At 40.0% G+C, this 25,060-nt stretch overlaps 1 protein-coding gene and 1 long non-coding RNA gene across 3 annotated transcripts in view; one reads left to right on the forward strand and one right to left on the reverse strand.

Annotated features, from left to right (window-relative positions):
- Positions 1–24,442, forward strand: LOC144086237 (uncharacterized). Its single transcript, XR_013304382.1, has 3 exons — positions 1–96; positions 23,217–23,280; positions 24,152–24,442. It is a non-coding gene; the product is annotated as an uncharacterized LOC144086237 (long non-coding RNA).
- Positions 8,773–25,060, reverse strand: part of xirp1 (xin actin binding repeat containing 1) — a 24,345-nt gene continuing 8,057 nt past the window's right edge. The window contains exons 1-5 of one of the 2 annotated variants that reach the window (XM_077616106.1): positions 24,105–24,226; positions 18,493–18,650; positions 18,177–18,218; positions 10,942–15,583; positions 8,773–10,752 (exon numbers count right to left, since the gene is read on the reverse strand). In XM_077616106.1, coding sequence (XP_077472232.1) covers positions 9,008–10,752; positions 10,942–15,577 — 6,381 coding nt within the window. In that variant the 5' untranslated portion in view covers positions 15,578–15,583; positions 18,177–18,218; positions 18,493–18,650; positions 24,105–24,226 and the 3' untranslated portion in view covers positions 8,773–9,007. Of the gene's footprint in view, positions 10,753–10,941; positions 15,584–18,176; positions 18,219–18,492; positions 18,651–24,104; positions 24,227–25,060 lie in introns of those variants that run through there. The other variant, XM_077616107.1, reaches the window with a different exon arrangement.

The raw sequence follows: 25,060 nt of genomic DNA on the forward strand, positions 1-25,060 counted from the left end.
TCAGACACGGGGAAGCGGCAAGTTCGAAACAACTCTTGATGCATTCGTTTTGAAGGCTCCGGCGGAACGTCGGGGTGGGGCCAACCCGTTACAAAGGTAAAAAAGATTTAAACTAAATTAGAATTCAGCTTTGTGTGAAGTTACATTAAACGTTGAGTGTCTGTATATATTAATCCAAGTTAATTTAAATTTGTTTGTTCGTTACGAGTGCCGTGGATAAAGTCCCCCCAAACAGCCCCCCCCCCTCCGCCTCCGTGTGTGTCATTGTCTCTCCCCTCCGCGAAATGCGTCTAATTTTACTTCTATTAAACACATTTTATTACTATTAAACCACTCGTTATTTATTACTTTGTCAATACATGGCGAATTAGAAGAAATAAAACATGTTTTACACGAGTGCGGCGTTGCCGTGGATAAAGTCCCCCCGAACAGCCCCCCCCCCTCCGTGTGTGTCATTGTCTCTCCCCTCCGCGAAATGCGTCTAATTTTACTTCTATTAAACACATTTTATTACTATTAAACCACTTGTTATTTATTACTTTGTCAATACATGGCGAATTAGAAGAAATAAAACATGTTTTACACGAGTGCGGCGTTGCCGTGGATAAAGTCCCCCCCGAACAGCCCCTGCCTCCGTGTATGCCGCCGTCTCTACCCTCCGCGAAATGTGTCTAATTTTACTCCTATTAAACACATTATTACTATCAAACCACTCGTTATTTATTACTTTGGTGTTTTTTCAGAGAGTTGGAACGAATTAATTTGTTTCCCATTCATTTCAATGGGAAACTTCCGCTCGAGTTACGAGAATCTCGTCACACGAGCTCAGTCCCGGAACGAATTAAGCTCGTATCTCGAGGTACCACTGTATAGGGCGATGACTCTGGCTTGCTTGGTAGCCACTGAAGGCTTCTAAGACATGACAGGGGAGGACGTCAACACACTGTTCGAGGGCCACTCAACCCCCTCCCAACTGATGAGGACCATGTCGAAATGATGCCAACGGGGAGTGAGGTAGAAGAGGCAGTGGACAATGACCAGGATGAGGATGAAGAACGTGGTCTGACTTTAAGAAATCTGCAGGAGATCTTCAATATGGCACATAGTTTGCAACAATGGCTCCAGGAGATTGATGACAACATGATCGGAGCCATTGAATTTGGCAATCGTCTTGACAGTCTCATGTCCTTGTACAAAAGCATATGTGTACAAAAAAAAGAAACAGCGGCCTCAACTCCCCATCACCATCTTCCTTGTGCACCGAAAACCTTTTGCAAAAGCTCCTGTATGGCGCCTCCTTAAGATTCCATCGATGATCCAATGCCTCTCAAATCTGGCGCGCTGTCCAAACGTGAAAGAAAAAAACAACAGGATGTCCCAAACCCAAGACCCGATAACGCCAAAAATAATATAAACTTAAAAGTAGTCATCCAAAATTTCACTCAAGTACAAGTACTCAGGAGTATGTATCGTTAGTATTACATATCTAAGTGATTGACTCAACAAGTAAAGAGATGCCAGTTGTGGTTTCATTGATGCTTTCTTTATTCGTTTTCTTATTGAGAAATAGACTATACTCGATAAAGACAAAAATAATATAAACTTAAAAGTAGTCACTCCAAAACTTCACTCAAGTACAAGTACTAAAAAAGTATGTATCATTATCACATATCTAAGTGATCATAGTAATCACTCAACAAGTAAGGAGATGACAGTTGTGATTTTATTACCGCTTTATTACATGTCATCCGTTTGTGAAGTGTTTTGCTATGGCTGCTGCTAAATTAATTTACATGAATTATGTTATAATCAGACAATCAAGTCACAAATGATTTGGATTATTCAGTATGCTTTTTCTTCAAGAAAAAACTTTATCCGCATGATGTCATGTTGTTTTCTTTCCCATTTTGTAATTTTAACCTCAAACAGCACATAACTCAATTACTATATTTGTTCAAAGAAAATAATAGCGAGGTTTATTTGATATTTTATAACATAATTTGAGATGTTAATCATAATATTTAGTTTTTCTTGTTACGCATCATGCACAAATGTGATCACGTGTTGTATCCTGGAACCTTCTAGGTATCATCCTAGCAAATCATCCAACAAGTTATTAGTTTCCAATTGCTCGGGATTGTTTTTTCCCATTTTACAGTCATTAGGTGGAATCAAATCACTTGAATCTTGTGATTTTGGTAGCAACTCCATCTCCGATGCAAATATGTCGAGTGATAAAATATCTTCCTCAGGTACCGGACAAACAAAAGGTGTTGTAGCTGAGTCAAGCAACCCAATCAGTGGATTAGCATTAGGGATATCTGCACTGAAGGGCATTTCAACCATTGCCAAAATATCATCAGATTTGCCAGATGGAAGACTGCTAACAGATTGTTTGGTGAACATATTGCAATTTGGGCTAAGAAAGTCAAATTGTGACTCTTGAATATGAGCTTGGCTATTTGGAGTTAAAGCAACCAACCCTTCCTCGGTGACAGATTGAGGGTCAGGCTCTTGCTCTCCTAAGCCAAGGAGGTCGATGCAGACCGAAACTGGTTGAGTCTCAAGTAGGCAAAATCTTTCGGGAGATTCATCATCAATGTCTGAGAGCACTGGATCGATGGGGTTATCCTGCAAACTCTCCAGGGAAGTAATTTTTCCATCATTGTCATCAATGTTCATCTCTTTTGGCTTTGTTAAATTATTAAAGTTGTCTTTTTCTTGAATTGTTTTTTTAACTGGAGGTTCATTAGAAACAGAACTGAAACTAATAACTCTGCTCTGTGAAAATAGCTGTTCATCAGTGAACTCTTGAGAGCCATTTGTGTCATGGAATGGAAGTGCATTGCAATGGTCTGTCTCAAGATGAATAATTGTTGGGATTTTCACCTCTAAGCTTGTGTCACCATTGGGTTTTGCTTGTTGCTTGTTTGTTTCAGTACGGACCAAATCACTCAGGTCATTAATTTCATTTTGTGGAATGACTGGCAATGTATTAACTGACTTGTCTTTGCTGCTATCCAGAATGATTGAGTCAGAATCAAATGGTACCTTTTCTAAGTCATCTTTTAAGACAGGGTCCCCTCTATTCTTATCATCCTCATGCATTTTGCATTCATGGTCACATGTTACTGATTTTGTGGCATCTTCATTTTTGTTTGTGGATGACGGAGAGAGTCTTCCATGAAGACCAACACCAGAATTCTCTTTCTTGACATGTTGTGGCTCAGTCTTGGTAGTTTTTTCACTGTCACTCACTGCAAAGAGTTTTGACAAAGGACTTCTTCCTTTAGACCAAGATCCAAGCATGCGCTTTGGTCTGTCAGTCTGTTTTACATAACATATTGGAGAATTTGTTTTTGCATTAACCTTTTTATTTGAACATTGTTTGCTTGCGAAGTTTGCCTGGTTATCTTTGCTTTTGGAAAAGATTTGGGTTGGTTTTGTATCAGATTTTCCTGCTTCTATCTCAGCAGGAATGTTCAGTTGCTTAGATAAATCTTCTTTCGAAGAAGTTGAATTGTCTTTGATGTCGTCAAGTGACTCACCAAGAATGTCATTGTGTTCGGCCTCACTTTGTAGGAAACCTTGACATTTATCTGGGCCAGCCTTTACTGTGGTTGTTTTTCCTTTGGGCTTACGTCCATGTTGTTTATTTATGTGCTGGTCTGAATTATTATTGTCACAATCGGAATCCTCCTCTGAGGGACCTGAGGTCAGCTGAAGAGTCTGATCATAATGAGAAATGTGCTGGTCTGAATTATTATTGTCACAATTGGAATCCTCCTCTGAGGGACCTGAGGTCAGCTGAAAAGTCTGATCATAATGAGAAATGTCAACATTTGGTGCAAACCATACACTTTTTCTTGATTTCTGAGACGTACAATCGGATTTGTTGGGTGCTTTGTTCAAAATTGTTTTTTGGGTTCGTACAGCTACTGTCTCCTGCTTATTGGTATCTGATAAACTGTTATCCTTTTCCAGCAAATGTGAAGACAATTGATGCACTGTTGAAGAATTGTCTTCAGAATGTTTAATTTTTGTGTTAGGACTCCTTGGTTTTGTTTCCTCAAAGACCAACTTCTCCTCTGAAGTATTGTTTGCAGTCTCAGATTTCCCCCTGATATGTTCTGACATGTGAGCATTTGTAAATGACAGGACTTTATCATTTTGTTTCACACTCTGAATATTTACATAAAGTGGCCTCTTCTGTGGTGGCCAGTCAACTTTCAGTTTGTTCCTGAGATCAGGTTGAAAGCGACTTCTCATTTCGGTCTCATGTGACTTCGTGAAAAATATTTGAGTAGATGAAACACTGGAGGTAGTAGAAGTTTTAGAGATGTTTTTTTTAATCTTTGGTGTGGTGTCGAGCTCATCAATTCCCATATTTTTCTGAAGCCAGTGATCTTTATGCTGCACATGTCCGAATCCCTCATCATAATTGCCCTTTCTTTTAAAAAGCTGTTGGTAGTGGGACAAGCAGTAGAACTCCCCATAAAGCGAGGAATAGTTGTTAATGCTGCAATTAGGATAAAAATTAGTTTACTTTAGATTACAATTGAAATACTGACTAAATTGATTATATGGAATCCTGACATTTTTCAAATATCTCACCTGAGCTTCTTCTGACAGTGTTTACAGCAGAAACAGTTGTAGTGAAGGATAAGTTTATTGACCACCAATTTTTCCATTGGATAGACTGGTGACAAACAGGCTGAACACATTTCCTTGACAGGAGAAAATAACTGTAATGATGGGAACAAACAAATATAAGTCAACAAGAAATTGAAAATATTAAGGGTAGCAACACAGGAATGTTACAAGCCAAATACTTTGACAAGGCACTGTATGTGTTTGACACCATATTCACACAATATAGTGTGTGGAAGTGTTGCCTCCATGAGTTTAAATGCTTTCTTGATTTAAAGACATTCATTTTTCCCCCCAACAAGCTGTACTCTGCTATTGAAAGTAACAGCAGGCACCCTGGTGTGAAAAAATATAAATTTGGAATTGGTTAGACTTTTCATAATGTCACAGCAGTATCAAGAGTTCAGTGGAATAGGAATTAATGCAATTATGAGGTCCATTTTTATTGGTAAGGATGCAATAGTCAGAAGTGTATAGTAGAGGGACAGCAAAATCTTGCATCTTATGATTATTTGAGGGATGGATCAATTCAAGGGGGGGCCTGAATGATTGATCCTATAGTAACTGTCAACAGTTTAGAAAACTCTCTTGTAAGATGGCTGAAAGGAGACACTGAAGAGCCTCATTCCAATGTGAAAGAAAAAGAGCCTTTTAAGCTAGATTTTAGAAGCCGAATGATTCGATCTACAAAGAGATGTTAATGTCTGTTTTTAAATTAGTGGAATGACGTGCTGGCAATAAAGCTATATGTATATGTCTATGTGTGTGTGTGTGTGTGTGTATATATATATATATATATATATATATATATATATATATATATATATATATTATATATATATATATATATATATATATATATATATATATATATATATATATATATATATATATATATATATATATAGTTAATTAAAATGGTCATCGGAATGGCCACACAAAAAATATCAAAACTTCACAATTTTTCCTCAACCCCTGTGTCCTGAATAAAATAGAATATATAGTTTTAAATAATTTAGTTTTTCTGCCGGCATTATAGCGATAACATTCAACACTTCAAATGGGGTGGCATGACTCAGTGGTAGAGGAGTCGTCTTACAACCCCAAGATTGTGAGTTTGTTCCCCTAGCCTGATGACCATGTCAAAGTATTCTTGAGCAAGATACTTTAACCCCTAATGCTATACCATCAGATGATGAATGAGGTGAAAGTGTCAAAGAACTGTGAGGGCCTTGCAAATGTAAATACTATACTTTGCTAGTAAAAACCCATTCACCATTTTTACAATTAAATTCAAATTCAATTCAAATGTTTTTTTTTCACACCAACTTAAACCAAACACTTTTTCCTCTTTTATATTTACAATTAGGACTACTCACCCAAACAAACCAAAAATTAAACATTTAAATTAATACTGAACCTCCTTTTGGTAAGTTTATAAAATATGCTAAATGTGTCTGAGACTTCCAGTAATAAAATACTGATTTCCATTGGTTGTAACAACCAGTTATTCACTGCTTACCTTGTACACTGCTACTCTTCGAAATATAAATTTCTCTTTGCCTTGTTCTCCTCTCACAAGAAATGAAATGACGATCAAATGACTTAGTTTGTAATTTCTCTCTGTCATGTCAATGGATTCCATAACTGCATATCAACCAGATAACTAGTCTCTCTTTCTTTTATGAAACTGAAGAACAAATGAGAACACTCTGCCAAGTGGTGCCACAAAGCATTTAATACTAACGGGATTACCAAGCCTGTCACATTTGCACGAGTGACTGTCATTCTTTTGTGTATGGTGAGCTTCACAATCATTATTATAATATGAGACAGTAATACATCAAGTCAACTGGGAATTTTCACTCGCAGTAACAAATGCAATAGCCAATACCAGCAATGTTTTGTGTGACTTGTCATGTTCATAGCAATGTAACACATTTACACTCGTCTGAACCTTAGGCTCACTTGCATTTCACAGAAATATTCACCCATGGACCTATGGTTAGAACGGTACTCGGACGATTCGCCGAAAGACGTTTGGCCGAGGGACATTTGGCCGACGGACGTTTGGCCGACGGACTTTTAGAACTATAGTGTTACAAGGGGAAAGTTTTGTCAACCAAGTCAGGACTCGAAACCACACTGCACAGCGTGGCCTGCACAGCCAGAACGGATGGACACTGCAAAAGCCCAGGCTAGCAGCCTTGCTTCAAACGCCCTCTCGAAGGCATCGGTAGGGGTAGTTAGCCAGTGAACAAAGGCAAATGTTCCTACTACATTGGACTTGGGTGTTGTAGACAAGATCTACTGTCAGACATATTATAGTGAAGCTGGGGTTAATATGGCTATGGCGCCCATTTATAATTTGTTTAGATTTTTCTAAGCTGCTGTTGGCTGTTGAATGCCTCAATATGTTTTTGCGTTTGCATTGTGTAATTTGTTTGTTTTCTGGTTATTGTTAACGTGGGTCCCTGACCTCGCACCCACAACGCCACGTTCGTTTTGTGTTCTGGAGGTTAAATGGATAAATGGAAACAAAACAAAAACTGCTAGCCTCGGTGTGCTTTCAAACACACAGCAAGGCTTTAATGAAGAATCACCCTTCATTTCACATCTGACTACAGTATATATATATCATTTCTAGCAGACAAAAAATTATAATTTGAATATTGGGGGGGCATGTTTCAAGTTAGGGGGAATATCCAAGTGAGGAGGTGCTTTTCGCTGCTAGCAGGTCCTGTCAATTAAAACTAACACTCAAATGCTTGAGAATTGTAATGCTGAGATCTTCATGGGCCCAGGTACTAAGGCCAGAGCCAGAAGGTCCCATGCCTCTCAGTCTCAAGCCTGATACATGAGGAAGAATTATGAGGCCTAAGATAGTGTTAAATTGCAAAACAATGGAGCACTATGTGTTGAGGAGTAACTAGAAGGATTTAGACATTAAAAGTTCATTCATTTTCTGAACCGCTTATTCTCACAAGGGTCACGGGGGTTGATAGGGGTATCCCAGCTAACTACGGGCACGAGGCGGGGGACACCTGAATCGGTGGCCAGTCAATTGCAGGGCACAAGGATATGGACGCTCACACTCATACTTAGGGGCAATGTAGAGTGTTCAATCAGCCTACCCTGTATGCTTTTGGAATTTGGGAGGAAACCAGAGTACCCGGAAAAACCCACGCAGAACGTACAAACTCCACAGTGAGAACCCACCTGGGATCAAACCCACGACCTCAGAATTGTGAGGCCGACACACTAATCACTCGTCTGTCGGGCCGCCAACATTAAACATATAAAAGTAAAATCTAAGTGTGAATACATACGTGATTTGAGTAATAATACAAACAAGATGAATGATCAATGTGAGTGAAGGCACACACATGGCCACAAACCAGCAAAGGTACGAATGTGAGTTCATAACATCATTGCAAGGTGCTCACAGCACACTGCCCGGACACGGTAAAATCCTGTCTGTGCATGAGAACCACTTAATGTGTATGTGACTGAACCTATGCTAAAGAGAAATGAAGTTTGCATCTGAGAGTGTTTTAGACAAAATCAGCCGGTGTGAGCAGTTTTTAACAAAAGTTGAACGTATTCGCAATTTCAGCATAAACATTAAAATAAGCCATCGTGAGCAATTTAAAGGAGGTTTTACATATTTGTGATTCCTTCATATTTGTAGTTATGTTCAGTCTTTCACCCCCACAATTACTGAGGTTTAACGGTATACCTCAAAACAATGTTTAAAATAGTTTTTTTACTCACTTTTCCACACATTTGCAACTAAATTTGTAAACATATACTTCTTAGGTCGAAAATATTTAAACAGTGCCCAAATAAAATCACGAGATTTGAGTCATTAATTCATTACATTTTAACTTTGATAACTAATGACAATTTTTATTACTAAGTGTACATTTTGCTTACTGATTTTGTGTAACTGTAACAGAATAGCTAGTTTCTTGTATTTGATTGCATCCATTACATTACTCCTTGAAATGTCTACATAGAATTACATTCTATTTTTTGTATAATGATTCCTGTCAAATCAGGTTATTGTAAAAGAACACTGAATGCCCATTCTTTTTCTGGAAAAGTATAGACACTGTAAAGTTTTTTTCTTAAACTGTAATTTATTGAACATCTTACACAAAATGTAACAGTATCCGCTATTTTTGCCAACTTTAAAATAATTAAACATTGTACATAATGGAGTATAAAATCTCTAAGACAAAAGAAACATTTTAAAAAGTCAACATTTTATTCCACACGAGCTGTTTTTTTAGATCGACAAAACCTAATTACACAGATGGAATTCATTTATCTCTTTAAAAAAGGGGGGATTTGTTTACTGATCTTCCTTTGCTTCACTAAATGTTTTTCCTTTCTCATTGGTGTTACTCAGCATATTAACCTCAGAAGGGCTTTGGCGTAATGGTGATGTCATGACCTCATACCTGCTTGGCCCCCCTGCCACCTCAAGTACAGCAGCTGATTCACTATCAGATTGTTTGGCGACGAATGTCGATGTCACAGAAGATACGAAAACATTGCCAAAGCCATCTGTCTCTTTGTATGTTTCACTGACAGTTTTTGTGTCAATTATTGCTGCAGGTTCTTCGGGAACTGTTTGAACCTGTAGCACAGTGACCTTGCAGTTTGCTGCCTTGTGACCACACTCATGAGTGGGATTGCCCTGACCATTCATTTCTGTCGATGGTTTGACTGTCACCATGGGGTGCTTTGATTGTTCAATTGGTTTTCTGGCAGCTGAATGAATGGATATAAAAGATGGTGAAGACTGAAAAGATGACTGTCTTGTAGCCTTGCTAACCTGCCTGTCTGCTTCTTGCTTGGGTGGACATGAATCGGTGGGTGTATTTTTTATGTCTTTTCCCTGACCTGATTTGGCCTTGCTTGACACAATGCTGATTTTCCTGATGTTTTTGGACTGTCGATTAGGTTGTTCTGATTTTAACGATTCGTCAAAAAGTCCTGACAACCCTGCAATGTCTGCATCAGATTTGAGGTTGGAGATGGAATACAAGGCTTTTTTAATGGTTTCCTCAATGTCTAGAAGCTTTGCTAAAGTTTGTTCCTTTAGATCTATTATTACCTTGCTTGCATTTTCCAAATCTTCAAATACCGTCTCAACTGAAGAAACACTTTCTAGATCATCGTCTTTTGAATTTTCACTTACTGAGACCATCCAACCAGGGACGTTGTTACAAAATATCTTTAATGAGCCAACAACTACATTGCTTCTTTCTCCTTCAATTTCTTGCACTTGAGACAAAATTCCCTTGAGCTCCTCTCTTTTCTTCATATTTTCAAATATTTCCGTAGCCGCCTCCACATTTCCCTTTACAATTTCATCCATGTGCTTGGAAAGCCTCTGTCGCCGTTCTGTCTCTGTTTCACAGACTTTCTTATTTCTTAAAACAACTTTACTGTCATTGCCTTTAGTGTTTTTTGTTGTATGGTGTGCATTTGTCATAATGCCTGTCTCCAACATATAATTCTCGCTGGGTTGTTTTTTAAGAGGTGAGATGTTTGAACTGCATTGTTGAGTGATGGTTGCATTTTTGATTGGATTCTTTAACTCACATTTGTCAATGGCGATATTGTTTAGCCCTGAGATATTTTTTCTCAGGCCTTTTCTTTCAAATTCATTTAAAATATCCTGTAAGCTCAAGTTCCTTTCATGCTTTGCATTGTCCTCAAAATCAGTCATAAGCTGCTCAATCTCCTCTGCTCCATTGATTTTCTGTTTAGCATTTCTCTCATCACTAGGTGAAATTGAGTGTAGTTTGTCTGCAATGAAGTTTTCATGGGGAAGTGGTGAGTAATGTTTAGCATTTTTTGGAGACAATTGATTGATTTTATCTACATGTGACACATTTGCACTGTCTGTGATCTTTGGTTTAGTCCATTCTGGCTTAGCTGGAAAAGCTGGCTTCAGTTTCTGTGGCGTCGTTGCTAGGCATGGTGGATCAGTTACAACCTCAGAACTGAATGCTTTGGAGCTTCCATTTTCTACTGGACAGTATGATGGGTTGTGTGCTGTGGTGGATGCTTGGTCTTCACACGTTACTGAAATTGAAGGAGACAATGTTGTATCAAATGAAAGCATAGACACTGCAACATTCTGCTTGTGAACAGCCTTGCTCTTCCCTGAAGAAGCTCTCCCTGAATTTCTGTACAACATTGCTGATTTAAAGTCTCCTTTGGAGACATTAACATTAGATTTCTCAAGTGATTGCAATGCTTGTTGGATGGTACCTCTTATTATGTCTTCTTTATCTGTAAACCTCTGCTCCATAGCTGGAATCTGCAGAGATCTAATTGCTGACTTAATATCTCCTTCAATAACATCTTCTGGCTCATCTTCTGTTGTTAAGTCATTACATTCATTACTTATAAAAGGAAGGTCTGGCGCACTACAACTGTTAAGATTTGCACTGTTGGATATGTCTCCCTGTTGGCAACTGTCTACTGAAACATGGTTTTCCAAACTTTTGACCACGCCACTGACCTTTGGACATGTCTTCATCTGTTGATTTCTGCAGGGTGAAGATGACTGCACAACTACTGACGAGTTTCCTTCTTGCGCAGAGACATCCAGGTTGTATAGTTTTCCAGGTGCAAGGACGCCTCGCTCTACATGCATTACTTGTTGGTTGGCCAGTTGTAGAGACTTTTTAGCTGCCTTCACATCTCCAAATACGATTGCCTCTTTTTGTACTTGACTTCCTTCTGGTTCGGGACACTTACACGACAAGTCCATATCATAAATATTTCCAGGTGTAATGCTTTCTCGTTCTATGCTCAAACTCTGTTTCTTTGCACGTTCCAAGGATTGCATTGATGCCTTTATATCTCCAGCCACAATGTCCTCTTTTTGTACCACTGCTGTTTGAATCGTTGCAAGCTGCTGCTTTGCTGTTGAAACATCTCCAGGAATGATATCATCCCGCGGAATGCTATTTTCAGCAATGATTGAGCACTCTGATGAAAATACCTTTTTGGTGTTCTTCACATCTCCCCGCAGAACATCCACAATGGTTCGCTCCACCATTTCCTTTTGCTGGCACAGACTTCTTTTTGCCTCCCTCACATTCCCCTGTACAATTTCATTTTGTTCCTTACCTAGAGTGTCGTGCTCGACATTATCTTCTGTTGCCTCAGTATGAAGGCTTTTCAGAAAAGTCAGATCTCCATTCTCAATGCAATTTGTGTACAAGTTTACGTTCCCCTTTTCATTTTCGTGGATTTTATATGAGGTCCCTGGTTTTGGACTGCTTGCAGTAGCTAACAGATTTCCAATGGCAGACTTCACGTCACATCTTTGAATAACAGGACTTTGAGTGCCAGCTTCGCAATGGGAAATTAGTGAATAGATAGATATATCTGCTTCTCCACTGGTAGTTTCTTGCATAAGGATTCCTTTCTTGAAATTCTTATCTTGGCAAAGTAGCTCATCAATCATATGAACAATGTTTTGTAGTATTTGGTCTCGATCAATGCTAGTAGTTGAAGATGACTGATAGACTGGTAGTTGGACTGCGGTGGTATTCACTTTTCCTTTTTCCACTTCTCTAAGAAGAGTAACTTTTGGGCCGCTTGGTTTGAACAAGAGCTGTAAAATTATGTTTCGCAGGTTGCCCTCAACAACCTCTTGTTTCTGAATTTGGACTTCATTAGGGCCCTCTACACTGAATTTTGCCATGGTAACATTTTGTCTTTCTTTTTCTTCAATTACAATGCCACTTGAGGTTAGTAAGTTTAATTTACTTAAGAGCAACATAGTGTCATTTATCTTGTCCAACGGAGTTGTCTCAAAGAGCCAGGTTGTGCACTTCATGTCAGCCTTTGGGATGGTTTCCTCTGAACCATGTAAAGATGTTTGTACTGGCTCCTTAATTTTGTCCAGTGGCTGTGATTCAAAGAGCCAAGTGCAACGTTTCACATCTCCTTTCTGGGTGTCCTCTCTGTGGACTGTTTTGACTGGACCTTGTTCTTGAGGTTCTCCTTTGAGACTGTCAATTGCCTGATTCTCAAAAAGCCAAGTGGAGGTCCTAACATCTCCACGCTGAATGTCAGTGACACTGACCATTCTTACAAGCTTGTTGTTTGATTCAGATTCAAATAGTTGTTTATTTAACTGCACGTTGCTGCTCCGAACGTCTTCAGTGAGCTTAACAGAAGGTTCCTCTCTGATGGTTAGGGAGTCCAGTGGTTGTGTCTCAAACTTCCATCTGGCTGATTTTACATCTCCCTTTTCAACATCCTCTTGTGTCACAGCCCGGATCACATAAACTTCATTTTCTGCCTTGATGGCCTCAAGAGGCTTAGTCTCAAACATCCACCTGGCTCCTCTCACATCACCACTTAAGACTTCATCCTTTTTCACAGTTGTCACCTCATGAAATTGTCCCTCTTTATCCCGTATGGCATACAAGGGCAAGGATTCAAACATCATTGTGCTAGTCTTCACATTAACATCACTCTTCAGCAATTCGACATCAACTGACCTCTGTTCAAGAGGTTGCTCCTGAATTTTGTCCAGTGATGAGGTTTCAAATATAAACTTTTTGTTTTTTACATCCCCATTCACAGCTTCATTAATTTCCTCAATGTTTTCAACATCGTCTTTGTTGAGTGTATTCATTGGGCAGTTTTCAAACAACCATGTGAATTTGTGGACAGACCCTCTCTGGATTTGATCATCGCTGTGTTCAGCACTTGTCACCATTTCTGATCCTATTTCATCAAGGGACTGGGTTTCAAAAAGTTCTTTGACCCTTGAGACGTCTCCTGACTGAAAGTTCACTTTGCTGATACATCTCAAATCTTGTTCGGTCTCATCATTCCTTGTACTATCCAGAACCTCTGTCTCAAAAAGATGTTTGACTGTTTGGTCTGCTATCTTGGATTTTGCAGCATCTTGCGGGGTAGTGGAGAGATTTAAATTGTATTCCTCCCCATTTTTTATGCTGTCTAATGGTTGTGATTCAAAAAGCCACGTAATTGACCTAACACTATTGTTGTCAATGGTCTCTTTTTCACTCGCTTTATCTGATTTTTCATACAAAACATCCATTGGTTGGGTCTCAAACAACCATTTGCATGTCTTGACATCACCTTTACATGTTTCAGCCTCAACAGAAGGGCTTGACTTCATCTGGTTGAACTTGCAATGGATGCCATTTGTTGTCTGGGTTTCAAAAAGCCATTTTGCCAACTTCACATCACCCATTGTGTCTTCCTCTCTAGTGATGCCTTTGATTATCTCAACATGTGCCTTTCCTTCTGTAAGTTCATGTAAAGGCTTGGTCTCAAACATCCATTTGTAGTTTTGGACCTTCCCCTTAATGAATTCCTCACGGCTGACGTTTGTCAACTTGTGGAAATTTCCCGAGCTGTCTTTTAAAGCATACAATGGTGTGTCCTCAGACCTCTGATTTCCTGATGTATTATTCTCATCATCACAATGAGCAATTTGACTGAGAGGAATTGTTTCAAACAGTTGCTTGAAAGCCATAACATTGCCCCTTTCAATCACTGGTTGTTTTCCCAAGGAGGGATTTTCAGGGCTAGAGCTCTCAAATATTTTCTTTAGGTCTTTTATTGCTCCTTGCTCATCAGCTGAAAGAGTAATTTTTTTTAAACACCCTACTTCATAGTTATCCTTAAGAGTCTCCATGCGTTGAGTTTCAAAGAGCCACAAAGATGTCTTGACATCCATTCCAATTATTTTGTCCTTTTCCAAAATCTTTTCATTATTTCCTCCCAGTGTTGTCAGTGGTTGCATCTCAAACAGCCTCTTCTTGCTGATGACATCAGCCTCTTTTGTGCAGTCAACCAGTGTATCCTTGAAATTGTCCACTTCTACAGCCTCTTGTATGGTGTCAAAAGACTGGGTTTCAAACATCCACCTCTTTCTGTCCACCCCACCTCTGATTTCCTCCTCTAATGATATGCCCTGAATAATTTTCACCTCGTCACTTCCCTTGTTAATTAGGTCCAAAGGCTGGGTTTCAAATAACCAACGGACACTGTTTGTGTTGCCACTGTTTATTTCCTCTCTGCAGATGGATTTAATTGTATGGATGTTACCACTTTTGTCTCGAAAAGCACAGCTACGTTCTGCCTGAAAGAGCTTTACAGTCTTTTGGACGTCCCCTTTTTGTTCCTGGAGCTCAGACATGAGTTTCAAGAAGGTACTGTCCTCGATGGAGTTACAACGTCCAACATCACTTTGTCGTTTGGTCTCAAACAGTAGGCGTGTCTTACTTACATCTCCTGGCTGGATAGGCTCTTTCAACATTGCTTCAACCAGTTCTTCCTTTTTGTTCAGGGCATCTAAGGGTTGGGTTTCAAACAGCCAGGCAGATGTTCTTACATCCCCTCTGACTGAGATCTGTCTTTTAGTTAAGGCCTGTGGAAATGGCTGTTTGCTATCAGAGTGCTCAAACATGGAGGAAGTGCTTCTAACATTTCCACCTGTTAGGTCCTCCTTATCCAACATCTTCTTGGTTGCATGTAGATCCCCGATGGTATCCAGATTCCAGTTTTCAAAGATCCACTTCATTGACTGTACTTCTCCCAGATAAGCTACATCTGCTGGCTCAGTGTCATCTGTCTGCACTGCATTGATTATGTCATCATCCACAGCATAACCAAGATGTCTAATGTCTGGGTGGATGTGCTTAAAGAGTCTTTTCAGTTCACTCTTCTGCCTTTGCTGGTAGTATGTGGAAAATGTTTCTTTAGGCGGCGGTACAGGGGGGTTGTTTAATGTTGAGGACTCTTCATAGTCTAGGGCCTTTGCCAGCATAGGAGGAGGGGGTGGAGGAGGAAGTTCTTCATCATGACACGTATCAGAAACTGTGACTTTACTGGATCTCTCAGACATCTTTAACTAAAAAACAAACAGAATATGTAACATGTCAGAATTAATTCATTAAGACCATAATTAAGCGACATGCATATGTTTAAGAGGCATGCAATTAGTAGGTAAGTCAAGTCATACATTACCTTGCTGTATGCTCACTTGATGTTTGTCACTGCAAACCATCCTCGTCACACCAAGGTTAAGAAAAACACTACCCACAGCTATTAGTGGAGGACATTTGTTCTTCAAATAATTTTCACAGGAGACTCTTTAACATAACACTCTTTGCAAAATGTTAGGAATAATTAGATTTTGAGTGAAATATACAGAAGGATTTAGAACAAAGTAAACCTTGTAGGTGAATTCATGACATTTATTTTTACCTCCTAACATTTTGAATCCACAAAAGCAACATTTCAATGATGCGGTACTTTTATTTTTTTTAACCTGTTCCACTCAAATGCAGAAATATAGATCTGAATGCTTTTTATTGTTGAGACAGTTTCCTGTAAGTGGTTTCCTCTGTGGTTGACATTGTGATGTTTTTGTAAAATGTGCCTCAACAGAAAAGAGAATAATGGAATAGACAGTACGAACACTGAGGAAGACATACGCCAGTTAATCAATCGAACAGAAAGAGGAAGGACAGGGAATAAACAGTATTAAACAGTGCAGGGTTAGCAATATACATGCACCGCTAATGATTTAAAAAGAAAATCATATTAAGACTAACGACCTGTAAAAAAAAACATCAGTCAACTTCTTGTACTACTACTGTTTTTGTTAGCACAAGCAGCTAAATATGATTAATTGTCAAATGGAGCTGTCTGTGAAAGTACCACTCTTAGTCATAAGATGTACTGAAATACTGCGTGTACCAGTGAGGGTAAGGTGACCATGATACCGACCGACTACACATGAAGGAAGCCAAGCGGAAGCACACACCCTAGTATAGTTGCCCCAGAGACTCATTAGCCCGGGGGTTGCATGGTGTCAAAATGTACTGTATGTTCAGCATGTTGAAAAAAACTGTTTTAATACAAATTATAATTGAACCCGGAAATACATTTCTTCATTCATTGGAGAAAATATCTGCTATGGATTTAGCTATTTACATCATTGTAAGGGAATAGTAAGGAGTGTAGAAAAAGTACGGAAACATCAAACATTTGGATATCCTATTCAAACATTTAGAAAAGGTTAAATTGGTTTGGCTGGCCACCAATTCAGAGTGTTTCCCGCCTGGTGCCCGAAGTCAACTGGGATAGGGTCCAGCACCTCCACCCACCCTTGTGAGGATAACCGGTACAGAAAATGAATGAATGAATGATGTTGAAGCGGCACTCCCTGAGGGGAACTTGGATGCTCTTACCATTCCGGTTTACTGTCACACATGGCCTAAAACATGCATGCTTGGTTGATTGAACACTCAATATTGTCCCAAGGTATGAGTGTATGTGCAAATGGCTGTTCGTCTCACTGTGCTTTGCGACTGGCTGGCAACCAATTCAAGGTGTGCCCTGCCTACTGCCAACAGTTGGCTAGGATAGGATCAACTCATCAGCAAGGTGTCCAGAAGCTTGATACCGATCCAGATTATTTGATTCAGGTGTGTTGGTGGAGGGATAAATGGAAAACAGACTGGATAGGGGCTCTCGGGGACCGGAGTTGGCCACCCCTGCCATAGAACATCTCTGATTCTCATGGTTGGGGAAATCCATGAGCCAATCAACTAGCCCTAATTGTCCCAACCAATGATTTGTCGCTTTGCGATCACGCGGATTATGCTTCCTGGCAAATTTGATATGTACTAGGGAATTACATGGGGGAGAGAAAAACAGAGTACCCGGAGGAAACCCACACAGGGGAGAACATGCAAACTCCACACAGGTGGACATGACCTGGATTTGAACCCAGGACGCCAGAGCTCTGAGATCGACGCGCTAACCACTCCCGCTAACCACTCGCACCACCAGGCCATCCGCCATTGAAACTGCATTGCAGAGAAAAAATAAATTAATTATCCAAAGTTTTGACCACGTGTTGATAAAGCAACACAGAGGTTTCGGCCAATAAAGTAAATTTTAAAAAAATCAAGAAAAGGACATTTTAAAAAATATATAGTGTGAACTGTATCAAAGCTATTAATAAAAAATACAGTCTAAAGTGTATCAAAGCTTTTCCCAAAATACTGTGTAAATTGTATCAAAGTTATTAACAAAATAATGTTTTGAAAATCTGCAACAAACAGTCTCAGCAAAATAGCAGTGCAATATGTTTCCATTTTCCCTGTATTCATTTATCAAACCCAATCATCAAGTACATAAAGAGACACATACAATTCACATTTAAAATAAATATATACTGAAATTATTTTGATAACACCTAACATAAATTAAATAACTAATATTATCACTCTCTATGTTGGAACTGAACCCACACTGCTTACTCAAAAGTCAGACAAATGCACCACTACACCACAAATGTCACTCTGGATTAAATATACAAAGTATTAATAGTAGTTAGGTGTTACCCAAGTTAAAAACATTTCTGCAGTCAAAAGCACAGTGTTAACTATACTAACCACATTCAAAAGCAAACAGAGTGAGACTTCAATTACCTTGCTGCTTTTAATCCTTTTCCCTGATGTACCAATCACTCCCTGTTAAGGAATACATATATTATGTTTAGATTTGATTAAATTCAGTTTGCATTCCATGCACAACATGTAATCAATTCTGTTTCATAATGTCATATTAAAACAAGTCTCACCTTCATTGCTATTATATAGGCATTTAATTTATAGATTTAGGTAGATAGATAATAGACATTGAAAATGTTGAACCGCACCATTTGAAAGATAATAGTGTTGACTTCCTATTGAATCCCATGGGCCCAGAGTGTGGTGAGGAATGAGAGGCATTTCGGGAACTTACTGGCTGTGTTGAAGCTTCAATGGACCCAATGGATGCTGCTCTTAGCAGATAGAGAGCTGACTTCTCTCTAACAGAGGAGCAAGTTAATGCCCTATTCCTGGCTTGTGTTGGAAGGATGTTCCTCTTGGTCAGGGATGCAGATACAGTATCTTTGTCTTCTGCAAAAATAACATATTACAAAATCAGTAATGAATACTTAGTAGTAATACAGATTACACAACACTATGCTCGTACCCAAAAATATCAATGTAGAATGATTTTATTGTTTGTTTACTGTATGTACCATATTTTCTGGACTATAAGTTGCACTTTTCATAGTTTGGCTGGACCAGCAACTACTAATACTAAAGTGCGGCTTATGTGTTTTTTTTTCTCTCTATCTGACCACTAACTGCCTATTATGTTGTTTTTAAGACTATAGTTATCTGAAAAACTTATGTTAAAAGATATTTATTTAACCCTTTGCCTTCCTTCAGTTTTTTTGTTAGTTTCTAATAAAATAAAACATGCCCTCCTGGAAATGTACTGTACTGTACTCCAGTGCGACTTGTATATATTTTTTCTCTTCATTATGTATTCTTTGGCTGGTCCAAGTGATGCTCAGGTGCAACTTATAGTCTGAAAAATATGGTATGAAGCGCGTGGTGAAAGATTAAAGCTTTTAACGTTTCCATCAACGACACAACAAAAAGACCACACATGTTGCCTGGAGTTAACAGCATCAAGTGAGTGACACCCAAGAAAGGGGAGGAAATAATAACAAAAAGAGCAACTGGTAGCTCAGTTGGAGTGACATAGATTGTATGCACATTGTTCATTTGAGCATGTTGCCATCAAATTATCAACAGCTAACCAACTGACCTCATGAAAAGCCTGCTACGGGTTCAACTCTGAACCAGAAGCAAAATGTTAATGCATTGAATTGCAATTCAGGTTAAGAGGTGTATTTATAGTTGTGAAGTGGACAATATCCTGAATACGAAGTCAACAGCTCTTGCTATGAATAATAACCTTTCCAGCTGTAAGTCATGCACCCATTTGGACACACCTCCTCTTTATAGACACTAAGCCAGAGCAGGACAAAAGGCCTGAGCAACGAGCTGGCGCCTCTGACCAGTCCGGATTTAAAACATTTTCATAGATGGGTGAGCAGAAAGAATGAGGCACCAAGTGTAGCTGAGAGGTCAACTTGGCCACAAATATGATTATAGCCACCTCTACAACAGACTAATCAAACATTCTGTCAGGCCCAGGGCTAGGCAGGTGGGTGAATGTGCCCACCACCCAATCACAGTTCCAGCACCAGACGGGTGGAGCAGTGACAGGCAATCATCATCACCGACCTACCTAAGCCAGCCAGTGCTCAACCATGTCGCTGGATCATCTCTATCAGTTTACTGTCAGTACCTTCTCGCGTTATTTCTTATTTTTGTTGCCTCATATCTGACTTTTTGGTTTTACCCTAGAACCACATCTATGTCCACGCCTCTTGTACGTTGGCCTCGGATTTTCCCACTGACCTCATGGCTATCGACTTCCACGTCACATTTACCAACCTGTCTGATCCATGTCTCTGCCACCTTCGCCCAGGCTCACCAAGTCTCAATAAAGATATATCGTCACCATCAGAGCTGTCACTCTTGCCTGCTTCGGGGCCCTCTGCCACCAACCGTAACACATTCGTTTGAAAAACTTAGTCATCAGCAATTCCTAACTCACCAAAAAGGGTTTTCAATTAAATTGTGGGTTAGGACTAAATATTGTAATTAGGAACCATTCCAAAAAGTTATGGTCTGAGCAATTTCTTTAGACAGTTATTTGCGGTGCCTTAATGGGATTGCGTTGTGAGATACTAACAGCTGTACAAATGATGGAGAAGCGTGTTTGGTATTCTCTGTTGCGAACCACCTTCTCAACCATCAGCTGTTGATGACAATTTAAACATTCCCAGACTGTAATGAAAACCGATTTGCCAAGATGCCAACAATCTAACACTGGCAGAGGAACAAAGTAAATACTGTTCTCCTATTTGTTTTTCTGGGGACACTTTTTTTCTCACAATTCCACAATAGATTTGTACATTTTAGTCATTATGTTGTCAAAAGAAAAATTCTGAGATAACAATGACATTGAGGAAAATAAACTAAGAATAATTGAAGCCATTTAAGGTAACTTTCTCTAAATTGCTTAATATTCTTTGTCCATCTCCTTTCAAAGAATTGGTATATTCCAGTCGCTACCAGAATTATGTTGGGAGGATGCATTATTGTGTGCCTGTCTATAAAGAACCGCTTATCCTCACAAGGGTTGTGGGGGGTGTTGGAGCCTATCCCAGCCAACTCTGAGTACCAGGCAGATTCGTTGGTAAGCCAGTCGCAGAGCACAGAGTCGGACAACCAATTGTGCACACACCCATACCTAGGGAAAATTTAGAGTTCGAGCCTACCCTGCATGTTTTTGGGATGTGGAAGAAAACCAGAGTACATAGAGAAAACCCACGCAAACCTGGGGTGGAAATTCAAACTCCAAACAGTAAAGACCCACCTGGGATCGAACGTTCAATCCCAAAATTGTAAGGCCGCTCAGCCACCGGGCAGCATTGTCTAGAAACAGGGAGTCTCATCTCATCTTCTTCGACTTATCTGAGCTCAAGTTGAAGGGGCAGCAGCTTCAGCAAGGAAAACCCAGACTTACTTCTCCCCAGCCACTTAATCCAGGTCTTCTAACAGAGTCCAAAGGCGTTCCCGGGCCAGCCGACAGACAGTCTTCCCAGCGTGTCCTAGTTCAGCCCCATGGCCTCTACACGATGGGACGTGCCCGGAACACCTCGCCAAGGAAGCGTCCAGGAGGAATTTTAATCAGATGCCCGAGCCAACTCATCCGACTCTTCTTGATTCGGAGCAGCGGTGGCTCTACTCCGAGCCCCACCCGGATGACAGAGCTTGTCACCTTATCTCTAAAGGAGGAAACTCATTTCAGCCACTTGTACCCGGGATCTTGTTTTTTTCGGTCATGACCCACAGCTCGTGACTATAGTTGATGGTGGGAACATAGATCGACTGGCTCAGCTCCTTCGTCACCACGACGAACCGATGCAGAGTCCGCATCACTGCAGACGCTATGCCCGATCCGCCTGTCGATCTCCCGGTCCATTCTTCCCTCACTCGTGAACAAGACCCCAAGATACTTAAACTTCTACACCAGGGGAAGGACCTCATCCCCGACCCGGAGAGGGCATGCCACCTTTTTCCAACTGAGGTCTCAGATTTGGAGGTGCTGATTCTCATTCCGACCACTTCACGCTCGGTTGCGTGTTACGGACACGCTTATGCTTAATCACGGTGTTCATTATTGATTATTTTCAATCCACGATGAGTGTAGAAGTCCAAAAATAGATCACCTCGGGTTCTGATAAGGGGGGCTACACAACTACGCTCCTACAGGTCTCACTGCCCACGGAAGCATTGCAGTCCACAGCAGAATGATGTAGTCCCCAGAAGGAGCACTCTCCAGCACCCCTTCAAGGACTCCAAATTGGGTGGGTACTCTGAGCTGCTGTTTCGCCCACACAACGGTCAGATCCCGCTCCCCACCTCTCGTCTACGGTGGTGAACCCCAATGTACAGGAACTGAGCCAGGGTGCAATAAGTATGCCCACACCTGCTCGGCGCCTCTCGTCATGCGACCAGAGTGGAAGAGTGCCCAACCCCTCTCGAAAGGAGTGGTACCAAAACCCAAGCTGTGCGGAGAGGTGAGCCCGACTACATCAAGCAGGAACCTCTCAAGCTCACACACTAGCTCAGGCTCTTTCCCAACCAGAGAGGTGGTACTCCATGGCCCAAGAGTCAGTTTCTGCAGCCGGGGATCAGACCGTCAAAGATCCTTCCTTCGGCTGCCGTCCAACTGTCGTCGCACCCGACCTCTTTGGCCCCACCCATAGGTGGTGAGCCCTTGGGAAGGGAAACCCACGTAGTCTCTTTGGGCTGTGCCGGGCCGGTCCCCATAGGTGTAGGCCCGGCCACCAGGCGCTTGCCATCATCTTCCTCCACCAGGCATCGCTTCAGAATGGGGCACCAGTGACTTGCACCCGGGTGAGGGAAAACGACATTCAAAAGTCTCATTTATCATAAGAGGTTGTCTGTCATGTTTTGTCTGGTCCCTCATCTCAGACCAGTTTGCCATGGATGACCCTACCAGGCTCAAGGCCCCAGCCAACATAAACAGGCATTATAAAATAAAAATTCAATAAATAGAGCACATAAAAAGGTGCTGAGTTGTTATTATTATCCAATTTTGCATTTGTTTACGTAACATAATTCACAACATTAGGATAGTTTTGGCTAGTTTTTCGAAAGGTGACATCTAAATTAGTTTTTTGCTCTGTGAATTCACTAAAACTGTCATTTTATACAATTGCCTGTGTTGGAGTAATGTTTGCATTATTATACATTTGCTCTATTTACGAATGACAAACCTAACAACCTCTAAAAATACTTCATTGTTACCTTTTTGATTTCATACCTGGCTTTTTCAAATGGAATAACAAGAAAAATTGTAAACCAGAATCTAAACATTTAGTCCCAAGAAGGACACTCTCTCCAATTAAAAATATAAACGAATTTGCTCCAAAAAGATTTTCAAAATGATTTTAATTGGGAAGGCTAGCAGTGAATGATCACCAGTAAACCATATTACAGACTCTTTGCCTTTTTGTTTTTACTCAGGTCATGGAGATAAAGCTACAGGTATTTTAGTTCATTGTGTGAAAACCTGAAGTAAACTTAAAAAGTAAGTAAACAACAAATTTCGTCTACTGCTTTTGTTCTGGGCTGATAATGTCTTTTTGAATTGACGATAACTGCACTCAAGTTTGAACAAATAAAACTGATGACCAATATAGGATGTAGTCCGCCCGTTGTTGAAAAGGAATTTATAAATGATGTCATGCTGTGAAAAAAGGATCCTTTGAGGATCGTCATGATCCAAAAAAAAAATAACAAATGCGTCATATGAATATAAAAATGTTCCCAAAAATGATTCTGAAATTTTACATTGATTTGTTCTGTGGAACCATTAAAGGGTGCAGGTTGGAAGAATTTTATTTCCTGGCAATTATTTAGTAGTTTGGAGAGCAGAAAAGAAAGAAAAATGCGCACTTAACAACAACACTACATTCTGAAGTTCAACTAGTCTAATTTAGCAATTATTCATATTTTTCACTGTACTGTATCAAATTAAAAGAACGGTTAATAATTTGTTTCTTTTGCCTGTTGGTAGCCAAATATGGTGATATTCCCCATTAAAAAGACACAAATCTCAAAATTATCTTTATGGTTTCAGTCAAAACTGAACATTATTATTATTCAAAATATAAATCTGTTGTTTTAATGAATAAAATTTGACGCAATAAAGGGCCTAGTAATGTATTTTTTTTTAAATTTTATTGTTTTATTGTTATTTGAATATGTAATAATTTATTTCCCTGGTTTTGAACAAATTAAAAAATTTCTGGTAAATATATATTTAGCGATTTCCAAGATTTTATATTTTTGTAATTGTTATGTGACTATATAATCCAAAAATAATAGTAAAATGAAAGCTTCTATACTCACAAAACTTTCATCCAATTGTCGTTCTCCTTTTGTATTTCTTCTGTTAGTGGGACTCTCCTGATGCTTCAATGATGTGCTATAAAAGCCTGACTCCTCGCTGTGCTTCACCCACACTGACTGTCTGCATTCATCTGCTCTCAGCTCATGACAGCTGATTTTTATCAGAGCTAAACCCCCCGGCCAACCCAACACACACACGCACAAACACACCTAAAGCGTCTATTTTGGGTGGGTGGCTGGGGGTTGTTACTCACTAAACGTCAGGACACAACACCATCTCCCATTCCCACATATACTTTGTCATTCGCTATATAAAAATTTAAGGACTCATTCATTAATTTTCTGAACTGCTAATCCTCACAAAGGTCGTGGGGGGTGCAGGAGCCTATTGCAGGCAGCCCCGGGAATGATGCCGGGGACACCCTGAATTGGTGGCCAACCAATCGCAGAACACAAGGAGATGGACAACCATTCACAACCACACTCATACCTAGGGGCAATTTCGAGTTTTTCAATCATTCTATCCTGCATGTTTTTTGGATGTAGGAAGAAACCGGAGTAGAGTACGCAGAGAAAACCCACGAAATGCAAAGCATGCAAACCCCACACAGGATGGTCTGGACCTGGGATCGAACACTCGACCCCAGTACCGTGAGGCTGATGCGCAATCCACTCATCCCCAGGCATTCTTATAGGAAAATGACTGAAAAATGACTGACAAATGCATGTTGGGGCATTTGTTGTAATCCTCAGTGGACATCTTTATTTTACAGACACTCAAGGTCAGAGTTGACATGACACAGAGTAGGCGTGTCTATGCAAACTATCAATCATACTACCAGCACTTGCTAGCCTTGATGCTAGCAGGTTTCCTCTGTCAACACAATCGTGCCTGTTTGAACCATTCAAGCCGTAATACACGAAGAGAAGGCGTGTTTCTTAGTCTCATTCACAAA

This window comes from Stigmatopora argus, chromosome 12, assembly GCF_051989625.1.
Source record: "Stigmatopora argus isolate UIUO_Sarg chromosome 12, RoL_Sarg_1.0, whole genome shotgun sequence".
NCBI classification, from domain to species: Eukaryota; Metazoa; Chordata; class Actinopteri; order Syngnathiformes; family Syngnathidae; genus Stigmatopora; species Stigmatopora argus.